This window comes from Ruditapes philippinarum, unplaced genomic scaffold (genome assembly GCF_026571515.1).
Source record: "Ruditapes philippinarum isolate M1 unplaced genomic scaffold, ASM2657151v2 ctg2050_1_1_1_1, whole genome shotgun sequence".
NCBI classification, from domain to species: Eukaryota; Metazoa; Mollusca; class Bivalvia; order Venerida; family Veneridae; genus Ruditapes; species Ruditapes philippinarum.
This window is the reverse complement of record NW_026867228.1, coordinates 156,417-169,663: the sequence shown is the minus strand read 5'-3', so window position 1 is coordinate 169,663 and position 13,247 is coordinate 156,417. Positions and strand designations below refer to the sequence as shown.

The 13,247-nt window shown below is 32.2% G+C and overlaps 1 protein-coding gene across 1 annotated transcript; it reads left to right on the top strand.

Moving 5' to 3' along the window:
* Nucleotides 1-6,486: 6,486 nt before the first annotated feature.
* LOC132735354 (heavy metal-binding protein HIP-like) lies at nucleotides 6,487-10,935 on the top strand. The gene is made up of 4 exons (XM_060722291.1): nucleotides 6,487-6,515; nucleotides 9,798-9,882; nucleotides 10,105-10,156; nucleotides 10,455-10,935. Exons 2-4 carry the CDS (start codon nucleotides 9,856-9,858, stop codon nucleotides 10,850-10,852), a joined length of 477 nt encoding a protein of 158 aa, XP_060578274.1. The 5' UTR covers nucleotides 6,487-6,515; nucleotides 9,798-9,855; the 3' UTR covers nucleotides 10,853-10,935.
* The last annotated feature ends 2,312 nt before the right edge of the window (nucleotides 10,936-13,247 follow it).

Below are 13,247 nucleotides of genomic sequence, written 5' to 3'. Positions count from 1 at the left end.
TTTACCTCATATAGACGTGTTTGACGGCTTTTCGACCCCCTCCTTTTTTGAGGCCTCAAACAGTGAAAAATTACCATATTTAGACCCCAAACACAGTTTTTCGTTTGGGAAATGTTCTTAAAAAAGTGATCACCTTTTTCGGCGCCACCCCTATCAAAACTGTAGATTAGGGGGTTGCCAGAAGGAGGATGTGCCCCCTTCTGTTTCGGGGGTTTGAAGGGGGTCAATCGCCAAAAAAAATTTGGACATGTGACAGGCTAAAAATGGCCTCAGGTCGATCGTAAGGTAACCGCTCATTCTCAATAAAACACAGCATTTGATGTTCCACTGGGTAGCTCTTATACGAAGGTTTTTCTTGAGGTCAAAATGTCGTTAGAAAGGTGGCTGCCACTTTGTCTAATAGGGACACTCTCAGTTTTACATTTCTATCTGTTATTTTTCTTTTACAAGTACCATTAATGCCCTAAAATGTAACATACGTTACTGTCGCCACCTAGAATTTTCAACTTTGAAATTGTGTTTCAGAAAAATAAGTTTTAGAATAAACGAAACATGTGCAATTAGTCATTGTTGTGCGTATATGCACTTTGATTATTGGTAAAAATTATATTTGACTGTTAAAATCTCATTGGTATAATGGATGATCAAATGTCGCCAAAGGCATATAAATAAATAGTGACAAACCTAAAACAATTAGAAGTGAAACCCAAATTACATAATTGAATCGATGCATGCTTAATAATACAGCATATATATAATAATAAGTAAAAATAAGCTTGCAGCCTCTCAAATATCATTCTATTTTCGGAAATTTTCATTTTTTATTCAAATCTTTTCAACAGCACTTTAAAAAGAAACATACGTTACCATTATTTAAGAGCCAATCCATTTAAAGAAGTATCCAAACAAAAAAGAAAATTAACATGTGTGTAACTCTGATATATTAACCACAAATTATGGCGGCTTAAACGGTCTTGCGTCATTTTAAGCCCATTTTCAATGTTAAAATGAAACATATGTTACAGAAACATACGTTATCAACTTTTTAATGTAAGTTTATCAAAAGGGAAATTGAAGTCAGAAAGCACGTATAACAGCAACATTAACTTCTATTTGACCTTAGTAAGTAAATTTTGTTAACTTTGGTCGAGTTTTTACTTGTTTAAGTAACCACAGTGAAACAAACGTTACTTTTATCAAACAGACTTTATATTGTTTACACATGCATATATAAAAACATAAAATCGCATTTTTATGACAATAGAATGATGTGCATTTGATTCCTAATAAAAAAAAGTCGATTTTACATGTAAGTTTAAATTCCATGATAAAGTTTATAAATAAGCGAGTGTGAAACATACGTTACTCCAACTTACAATTCAACAATTTTTGAAAATTAAAGATAAAGTTGGGATTAGCATGCCTGTTAGTAACGGTTACATTGTATTAGCTGTAAGAAGACACAAAATTGTTTTTACAAAGGAAAGATATGTTAACAATATGTTGATGTACCGGCAGAAATGTTAAAAATATATTACAAGATATTGATGTTCTCAGCAACAACTATTTCGTTTCTGCAAAGAGCTTACTGGCCGTATTTCATTCTATATATAATAATGTTAAAATACTATCCATAAATATAAATCATTTTACAAAAAATGAAATTGTTTTCTCAACCTTTACTTGCATTTGAATAAAATGAAACATACGTGACATCCTATATGGGGATAAATATCGAACTGCTTAGTACTAAATTTTCCAAATATTAAGAAAGTGGAAAGTTGAATATTTTGAGAAAAAAAATGCTAATACAAAATTTGTGTATGCATTCGACCTCTCATATATTATATATGATATATATCCTTTGAATGAAGACATGAAATAATCATTTCCAAAATTGACTATTTTTGCTTTCTACGGATATTTAACTTTGAAGAAATTGACTGAAAATAAGCAAGGTACCTAACTTCTTTGAATTTTCCTGGGTTAGTAAGTCCCTCTAGTTAGAGAATTTACAGATTTTGATATATTTTACAGACATTTGTTATTAATATGCAGCCAATATGTTACATTATTAGATCTGAATTCTACGTTACCGAAGAAATACAGTGTCATTACCGAAATAAATGCCATCCTGTTATATCATAGTTTCTTGTTCAAAATATTTCTGGCAAACTTGCAAAATACCCTAAACTTTTACTTCAGCGATAAAAAATGACACAATGACAACATCAAATTTTTAATATTTTTCAACCTCAAATGCTTTATTTTATTGAGAATGGGCGAACGCGTAACAAACGCTGAAAAACCATTTATTCCATCTCAATCCATTGAGAAGTTGCAGCACTTTGAAATCAGTTTTGATGAAAGAAAATGCAAAATAGTTATTTTTGGCAACTTTGAGAAGTCCCCCCGTTGCCATGGTAACAGGAAATTTAAGATTGAGCATGCTGTTAGTCCAATCAACATTTGTGCCAAGTTTCATCAGTATTGAAGCATTTTGTTATTTCACTTGCAATCTTAACTTCTCAAGATTTTGAATTGTTTTTAGATATATTTAATTATGATATGGAAATTCTGTTTGGCAGTAGGATAAAGGATACAATTATAACTGAACAATGAAATGCATTTTCACGTGTCCGACTGTTTTCAGAATTATAATTAACCTCTATTTTATATGTTATAGAATTTCTTTGAAAGATTTCAAAAAAAAAAAATTAACTGACTTCTTTATTTGCTAATATTTATATTCCCACCCTTTTTACAACAATTATATCAACGTCAGGCCATTTTATATGATTTTCTATTTATTTTTAACTAAATCCGAATTGTCTACGAACATCTACTACATTTCCATGTAGGGTGATGTTCTTTTTTTTGCCCTATGCAGATTGCGCATGCGCAAGAATATACCACTTCCGGTCAATTTTTTCACAGCAAAGGACCGCGTCGTATAAAGGTCTTTATACTTATTATATGTATCTGGTGTATTCTTTCTCGTTCTCAAAATTCATCCAAATGGTACCAATACCGCTCAGCTGAACCTACACATTCGCATTTTCAAATGGAACACTCTATGTACAGTGCAAAGAACGCCGTCTTTATATAATCGCTAAATTCTTCTGCGTTGCTGAGAGTTAAACTTAACCAAAAAGAAGTGGCGATATACTATTATAAATAAAATCGTTGATAAGAACATTAAAACGTGCAACTGCACATTATGCCTCAGAAATCAATATTTACTTAATTCTTTAGAAATGCAAAACACCTCTTTAATAATGGTTTAATAATGGATTTGTGCAGCTAAATGATGTAGTGCTAATTGTGCATTAATGTGTTGTAAAGGTAGCAAAACTGTAAATAAAGCAGCATTTTTACTTCCATACAAAATACTTATTCATTATAATTATACTAATTGCCAACAAAGCAAAAGATGCAAATATAGTTCATCCTTATGGCATAAGTATTTTAGCAAGATACCAAACATTTACGGTTTTTTTTTTCATGAAAAAACTTTAGCATTTCTGGCATAAGAGCTAGGTCTTTAAATAAATGATAGGCCTTTACATAAATGATTTATCCTAGGCAAGAAATACATAAACGTTATAGCTATAAAACAAAACATTTTAGAAAATTACAACATATGTTTCACGTATTGCATTATATTACTGGTTTTCCGAACATTCACAATTCTCTTTTAAATTCTACACACGGCATTTATCTCAGCTTAAATATCGGTATCATTGTAAAACCAAGAATGTTATCTTATGTGCATAACTGTGTTCTTTTGTTCCCTGCATTCTGAATACCGTTTTTCATTTATATATGAGTATTATAGATTGCAACATAAATTTTGCCAACAAACATTTTCTTACTTTACTTCGCTTTTGATTTCCAGTTGACTTGACATTTTAAAATAGTAATCTTAAAATGAATGAGGCATTGACAACAGAAATAGGGAAAAAAACTAAGAACTGTCTGAGTTTGAGAACTCTTGACATGGTCTTAAAATGTTAAAGCGATTGATAATAAGATTTAAACATTATTGTACGTTCAAAACAATTTGATAATGCACATGCAGGCTATCATTTTTTGAAAATCAGGCGAAGGTAGTGGTGTTTAGTTGTTTTCACTCTCACTATACGGATCACGGCAGTAAACCACATTGAATTCACCAGAGCACTGTTTATCCACCACATTATTCCTGGATAGGATGTCAAGTTAGCTCCCTTCGCATTTTTATTCATATTTTCCCTTTTTATTGTGAAACATTTGACCGATGCGCAGGAGTGTGTATATATTAAGCAGTCTTACCAGTTACAGTTGCCTTCGCTTTCCACAAGGAACTGAAACTTCTGTGATCGTTGAAAGGATTTCGTGATCACTACGTAACTGGCTTGCCGTCCTGGATCGAACCCGGCCACACGATTAACAGTCCAACGCTCTACTTAAAAGGGTAACCGGACGGCTAGTGCTTTTTTCTAAAATGATGAAATACTACTTATTCTTACCGTTAATCGTTATAATATTAATTAATTGCTAACATGTTATCTTGTTAAATAAATTAAAATTATTGTTAAAAACAAATGTCTCATATTTAATTCTTTGTTCAGATTTGAAAAAATCGACCCGATGTATATATATCAAACATACCGGACAGTTCGCCGACTTGTTACTGTCGACCCCTTTGAAACGCTTTTGCAATTGACGTCACTAAAGTTCCGTAAATTTTCCCCTTGCTAGTATAAATCTCGGATTCGCAGTCTTTAAATTGCCTGCACATGTTGAAAACGAATGGCCTGGTGCCCGAATAATTGTCCTTTAATAATTGATTCGTATGTATCTGAAGGAGCATTGATAATATATTGGCAAACTTTACACTACCGTTTTTTTAGCAAACGTCTGATTAATTGATTTATTCGATTGATTCTGGGTAATGGATAGCCTACGAAAGTGCAAGCGCTTATTTCCAGTAGGGTCCTCACCTAAGCAGACACTAGAGACAGCTTTGAGATTCAAAGGAATCCGGGAACCTGTCCCTAGCTCTTATTGAATAGATCCCTTGGTTCTTTTGCATGCCCAGTGTGTAGCATGCGAGGATTACCTGGGTTTCGTACCAGTCTACCTCTAGGGAAGTGGGAAGCACTGATAGTGTTTCTGAAAAATCCCAAGGGTGTTACCCAGGATCGAACCCGGAACCTCAGGAGTTACAGTCAGTGGTCTAACCAACTGAGCTATCGCGCCACCTACGTCATATTTTTAGATTCAACGCTATGACAACTGCTGTTTAAAACTTGATAAGTGCAGCTTAAATTCAATAACTTTTTTGAATTGCTGCGCCGGGTGCGTGTGACCATGGTTATTCCATATTGCAGGGAACAATCATTTAGCACAATTATTTATTAACCTTATGCTCAAATTGTAGAAACATTGTACGGTCGATATAATATAAACATATTTGAAATTGAATTGATGATGCAAGACTGTAAGTCCTATTCGTTTTTAAACAACTCTCGTATAAGCATTCACTTTTGATTGAAACATCATGTATGCGATATGTTCGTATGAGTACATGTCTGGTAACTTATGTTGTTTTGACGAGAAATTAACAATTGCGCAAAATCAGATATCTAGCTTCACAAACCATAGGCGTATATAATCTCAAAGCATAAATCTGTATGATTTTGTATTGTCTTTCTGATAACATTATCCTGTGAATTTCTAACAACAGTTGTTCTGATGAAACAGTATGATGCAACAAGAGCAAATCATATAACTGTCATTGCGCGCTAACTAGCAGATATTTAGATGTTATCATAAAACATTCTAAATTAAAATTATACTTTTCACTTCAACTATAACTTCAACTATAAGAAACGAGCAAATATAAGCAATGCCTTTGAAATTCTGAAATGATCAGCTAACAGGGGCAACAGTTTTAGAAATTTTACTAGGAATCAGGCCTACTCATTAAATCAAATTAAAAAATGATTGCATATTAAAATTCAAATTAAAACATCTTCCTGGTTAGCTTTAATTTTATGCTACATTATATAAAAATATGTTTTAAATCTGCGGAGAATAAAAGGATCGAACGAGAAAGTTGATGAAAGTATACTATTTTTCAGTAAAATAATTTGTCAGCTTCTGAGAAACTATGTTACAATGTTATATACCTTTTGCATGAACTTGAACATTTTCTATCACATCATCATCGTACGTTGCAGATCCTCGTTCTACATGGCAGAAACTACATGATTATTTGAAATGTTTTGAGAGATTTTTGCTCACGTGGTTATACAATTGAAGCAACTGCTTGCAAATCTTATCTTCATCGCAACTCTGGTTCTTTTATTATTGTTATCAAACAAAGAATTAAGCCAATGAATCAAATCTGTTGATGCTTTGTCAGCTGATTTTGCTATTGAAATGTTGCAATATGTTACAAGGCAAACAGTATAAATTAAGCACAGACAACATGCAAATACAACTCAGACGTCCAGTCAGTGAAACACGTGAGTACATAATAAATAAGCTAATTTTAACTTTTCTTCTGTATTATTATATAATTATGTATACTTGTTATATTTCATAAAAGTGAAATAATGCTTAAAGCTGCACCATGTTCTTGACAATTATTTGAGAGGTCATCAGACCTGTCCACAGTGTTCAGACTGATTGCTGGCGGCATCCATTTTTGCGTATCTGATTTGTAGTGAATGAATCTCATTTAAAGCGTAAAATCATTAGGAGCAGTCTACAAAAACTGTTGTGCGCATGCTCCGCTTCAAAATACGACTTAACTTAAACGAAAAATTAGCATTGAAGTGAACAAATCGGTACATGGAAAAATCGGAAAATATCATTTACGTTACTTAGCGCTACGTGGATGTTTCATTTCGTTTTAATCTTTTAAACTGTATAAATCGATTACCGTATTGTTTTCTGAATAGCGTTTTACTATTTCATGTTCGATAAATAGTCACTTTGAACATTATAGCTACAATATCACCATGCACTTTTATATGACCGAGTGAACCGTGTTCGAAGTTTTGCTTAACTTTTAAACCGGTATGACTAAATAACGCAACGGAGTTTTTTGGCGCAAATGGCATAAATTTTACTCAAGTTTGATTATTTTTAAATATTGTGGTTGGAGTCATGCATCTTTATTTACTGTTTATTCCAATCAAATGATATACACATATTTATGTAAATCTGGGACTTAAAATTGTTTGATTAGCATACTTTTTGCCCGATTTAGTTTGATGACATAACATAAATTGTACCCTTTGTAGAAAAAGTATTCCTAATGCGCCAAGGAAAAAGTCCATTTCTCCGGCATATAATCTTTCAAAACATTAAAAGAAATTTAGTATGAAACAAACTTTCATTATGATACTATATTCAATTTATATTATAAATTGTTTTTTGTTAAATAATTGTAATTTATATTCATTGTGCCTTTTATGCAAACAAATATTCCAAAATATTTTCGAATTAAACAAATATTCCACAGGTGCAAAAAAGACCTCTTGCATGCTTCTTTTTTAAAGAAGCAAACTTGTTTAATTAGTGCGTCATACAAACTAGAAATGATTTTGTTTCGAAACAGCATAATGTCATGTAAGACCTAGTGTAGTTGATTTAGTTATGTAAGTATGACTTGTGGGAATATGTAAATTTGTCTGCGTTTTTTGCTTTTTTAATTAGCCATACATCTTTTGTAAGTTACGGATGACATAGAAACGATTGCTTTCTCTCTCGAATGATGACTCACCACTTAAAAATTACTTTGTACAGATATCGGATAAACACGTTCATCCTAATAATAGTCAATGGTAGCAGTAACCATGCAGATATACAAATAATATTTCAGAACAGATAAGATTTGTAATTGTGCTTGTATGATTTTATTGTGTTCACGATGTATTAAGGGACCGCTTTTAGTGTCATAGAATCCTTCAAAACAACCTAAAGTAACTATCTGTGTTACATTTTAAAACAAAGTTACATTGTATTTATAACAAAAGCAAACGCTGTGCCTGTTTTGCTTATGAAATATGTCCGTTGCACCAAAACAATCTTCTTTGCGTATTTTAGTCATACCAACGCCAATGTAGGCAAGTGCGATTTGGTAATGATTCATATAAGCACTTCTGAAGCACGTTCGGTTAAACAATTCTGGTTCTCGGAATCAATTCTTCGTGGAATCAAAGAATTAAAAGAGCAATCAAGTGGTACAAAGATGGCGAATTCCATAGTAGGTTTCAGTAATAGAATTATTTAACGTACATCGTTGAAACCGCCAATGCTGGGATTTCTTTTTTTCCTTTCTCGTTATTTCATGCTATATGACTGATTAAAACAATCCATCATCTTCATCCAGCATTATTAAAAGTGCAGTGACTTTGTAATTTACTACAGCTTTCTTCACCATTTTGAATATCTCCTTAGAACTTTATTACTTTTTTCTTGATTCAGAAACGGAATCGTTCGATTCAGAATCACTTCGAACACATGACTTTTTTATTCTAGAATCAACAAATCGCTCCCGTCTTTAAACATCGAGTTTATGCAAATTGAAGTGAAATAAATTATATTGGTTACAATGATGAAAATGTACATACGAAAAAATACAATATAACTAATAATATTTATTTTAAAGCGCATAACAGTAACTTTTATAACAGTTGAGGAGAACATTTTGTTGTTGCAAATGTTAAGAGAAAAGTGAACTCTTTGCAGTAGAGATTATCCGGCAACTGGATGGCCGTAAGCCACACAAAATAAACATACTACGCAAAATCTTTTCAAATGTTAAATAAACATGTTTTGAATATACACAGAGGAAATATGTTATGTTAATATTAATTTCAACACGTTACGAGTAATCACAGTATGATTGCTTAGTGTCCAGCTTTATTTGCCATCCAATGAAATTCCGTCCATAGCCGCCATCTATTTTTCATAGTACTTCATAGAACCGCCCTCGTAAAAAATAGTCGTGACATAATAAAAAACAAATAAAGCTTTACACAAAGTATGTTAGTATTCATCCGTAGCTGTTCTCAAGCAAATACATCTAAAGCAAATCCGGAAACTTTTCTAATTCGGCTTTCACTTCCGGTCCAGACGAGTTCGGATAAGACAGGTTTCACTGTAGAAACATTCTCTCTAATGTCTGAAGAACAGCACGGGTGAACACTAACATATACATAGTGTCATTAAAAAAAACTGGCAGTTTTTGTAAAAATAGACCAAAATAATTTGACAAGTAAAAGGGAAGGCAGCTTCCCAAACATAGTTTATATATTCACTTAATCAAATTAGACATATTCAGGGATTCATATTTCTGCAGTATAAGTATTGAATCCAAAGATGGGCATAGCTAGTATATCTTTAAATGTTGAATTCTGCTAAAGCAAATTTTAGGGGACTGGGGTAATAGCCTTCAATAAGCACTAACGTCCATGAACGGCTCAATCAAACCGGAGCTGAAACAATTTCAGTTTTTTTCGTTTTGGGTTTTCTTTAGGGATTTTGTTTTTCACTACTGTGTTAATCTTATGCATTATAAAGACCTCAAGACTCGAATACGATGACAAATACATTAAACGTGACATAATATTAGTAAGCGTAAAATACCTCGCTTATAAGTAACTCCATTTTAGCATAATGAAATGACAATTTTTCACAAGTACAGAGAGAAAATAACAATTTCATAAAAGTTATATTCAATTAATTATTAATCAATTGGTGTTGCCGTTGAATCATGCTATTTTTTACATTTTCAGAAAGAAAATACTCTTTCATTTCGCTCTTGCCTTCTTGGAAATTGCCAATCTGTAAAACATGAGGACATTTATCCTACCTACCACGGTATGACTTATTTCTAGTGCAATTTAATCGAATCTTAATTTTATTGATCGTTGATTTTTGAAATAAAATTTCATAAATGCCTTTTTTCCTAATTTAAGCTGTGATTCACTTTTAAAATCTTAATAGTATAACTAGAGCTATTGTCTTAGTAACAAGTAAAATATTTTTAAAACAACCATAACAAAGTTGTTAGTTGTTCATTTTTTATAACATTACTTTCAGATATGTATGTTGCTGTTGACTGGTGTGGAAACAACAGGATCACAAGGATGTTGTAAGTTTCAGCTTTATATTTAACACTTAATGCATGATTAAAGTATCCAAGTTTTTACAACAATCAATCAAAACATGTCGGATCGCATCATAAAGATAATACAGTTTTATAACATTAAGAGATACTTCCTCACAATAAATGTAAACAGTGATTTCTTCAATTATATTGTTTGCTTCATACATTTTGACATAAACATACATTGATTGTAATTATTTTATAAAATGATGTAAGGCTATTCCTCGTGCTATTACTATAATAAACAGACTTGACCTTAAAATTCCCATGATTTTGCCTTTAGTTACCACACCGAAAGTAGCGTTTAACGCATATTCCAGTACTGGGGGAAATTACGGCGCCGACGAAACTATCATATTTCCTGTTGTATTGCTTAATGAAGGTGGTGGTTATAACGAAAGCACCGGGATCTTCACAGCCCCTGTGGCTGGGATGTACCAGTTTAGCCTTCAGATATGTAATGCCAGATCTTACTATATGACTGCAGCTATTGTACATGAAAATACTAGAATAGCAAGTACAACAATTAGGGACATGGCAAGTACCTGCACTTCGACAATGGTTCCGGCGAAAATTGAAACGGGTGATCAAGTGTATGTAATGAGTACATACGCAACAAACGTCATGTTTTCAAATATCAACAGATGGCCATCCTTCACCGGTCTTCTTTCAAGTGTTTGACAGTTAAAATAGTCATTGAACTCGGCAAAAATCTGACACTTGAGAAATTTCAATTACATAAGAAATAAACTGATTCAATAATATTTCTCATTCTTTACTTCTAAATGTGCGTGCGAGTTGTTAAGATGTTATTATATTTTACAGAGTTGAACGACTTGCACTTTCCATCACCATGAACAGGCTCTATCAAACTGAGCCTGCAACATTTACAATTTTCGTTTTGGACGTTCTTTAGAAAATGTAATAGATACAGAAAATCAGAGGTTATGAAATCTGCATATCACAGATAAGATGAAAAAAAGATAATTTAAAAACAGCATGCATAATATCCTAAAAAGTGTTCGTATGGTATTCAAGTATGAATGCTGAAGCCACCCAAGTTGTAAACGTTAATAAATGTCAAATAGAAGAAACTTAACATACCATATAACATTTAATATTTAGCATTTTAAAATAACCATGTAACGCAATCGTTACTTTTTTCATAACTATTTTATTTAGTATTTTTCCGGATGTAAAGTCTTATACGACTTGAATACAAAGCATACATGGCTGCGGACCGACACAATTTGTTTTGTGTGTCCTCAATAAAAATGTAACATAAATTCATAAACACTATAATGTTATGCGTTCACCAAAAAAACTCCGGTCGAGTTAGTCGTTTATTGGTGGGTGAAAATGAACGAAGGACTTGCTTGGCTTGTCTTAATCAGTGCAACATTATTAATCGGCTTGTATATTTCAGTTAGCTAACCTTTTATTTATTTAACATTACTACATTTATTATATTTTACAGATATATAATATGAAGCAGTTTAATTACAATTAATAGTTATATAATGGAACATTTGATGGCAATTTTATTTGGTAACATCGTGAGCAGTTCATACGGGAGTGCTAACAATCCTAGCATTTTATGAAGCAATCATAATCAAAAGCTCAAAACATTATGTTTATGTATAATACATAATTATTTTAATATTTGATAATATTTTGAATTGTGTAGCATCAGCAAATATGAATGCGGCGGAGATCTTCACCCAAACATGTTTTTAATTATCTTCTGCATATTTGTGAAGCATTTAAGACTGTTCCTGATTGAAATGCATCTTGACCATCCAACTAGCTAACGAAAGACCAGCTGTAACTGGCGAAACAAGACGGGTGCGAAAGAATCAATGTAACCTTGTATTCAATTTTGTAACAAACATTTATTAATGACATTCCCAGATGAGCTTCTCGTCCAGCCAAACAACTAATCGAATGACACAAATGTGCATTGAATTGGTTGTCCTACTTTGATAAAAGGAGCAAATGTTCATAAGAACCTGTCCTTATGTGCACTTCTTATTGTAGTATTGGTTGTATCATATTATGGTTTTTTCGTAGTTAAAAAAAAAACAAATGTATATCCCATGTGGTTTATTTAGTGAAGTCTTAATTTTATGCTTTCTCGCCAAAACATTTCTAACATCGGTCAATATCGTAATTAATCAGTCATTTCCGGAATGTTATTTTTCACGATTTTCGGTTTTCAATAATTCTTAACTGTTCATAGCCGGAATTTAGTCCAAAGAAATGAATGATGAGTGATAATAATGTCCAAGATTTTGAAAAAAAAATCTTCCAGCAATAACTGATTTGCTACGATATTGCCCGATGTTAGAATATTTTGCGGGAAAGCATTACAGTAACACTATTTTAAATGAACAAACGTTAATTTACTGTTTCACATTTGTACCAAATAAAAAACAATCATACAAGTTGTCGTAATGAAGAATTTAGGCAGGTTTCTTTTCTGCCCGTAAAAATATAAATGTCTTTTTGTTTCTGCCCGTAAATATATAAATGTCTTTTTGAAGATTAATTTTACAGCTGATATTATAATTAGGAATTTGCTCAAGATTTCCATAATTGAGGGGTAATCTTTGTTCACTAAAGCAAGGAGGACTGTTTAGAAATTATCAAAATTGCAACAAAATGTTGAAAAAAGGACTTGGATTTGTTGAAGTAATGAAAAGAAAATCACATGAAATCCAGTTTAAATTTTATTACAAATAATTCCGTACCAGTAAAAGGTGGATCAATCCACCCTAAGTCGCAAAACATATATTTTAAACAAAGATCTTATGGCACAATAAAACAAATGAGGATTAATTCGCCTCTTCAATGTACTTTAAACCAAAGACTATGTATGTGGCTGACTAATCCACCTTTATACAATACTCAAAACTAAAATGTTCAATTATAAAACAAATAGGAGTAGTCCGCCTTATCAAATGTAACTTAAACCAAAGACGTGTTATTTAAGTCTGCCTTTTTCAGTGAAACTCAAACTAAGGATCAAGGAGTCTTTAGAAAACGTTAATTGTAGTGGTTGACTTATCCACCTTTA

Excerpts from the sequence above, each read along its gene's own strand:
- LOC132735354 (XM_060722291.1), top strand. The coding sequence starts at position 9,856 with ATGAGGACATTTATCCTACCTACCACG. Across the intron at positions 9,883-10,104 it reads CATTTATCCTACCTACCACG|ATATGTATGTTGCTGTTGAC; the intron begins GTATGACTTATT and ends CATTACTTTCAG. Across the intron at positions 10,157-10,454 it reads AACAGGATCACAAGGATGTT|TTACCACACCGAAAGTAGCG; the intron begins GTAAGTTTCAGC and ends TTTTGCCTTTAG.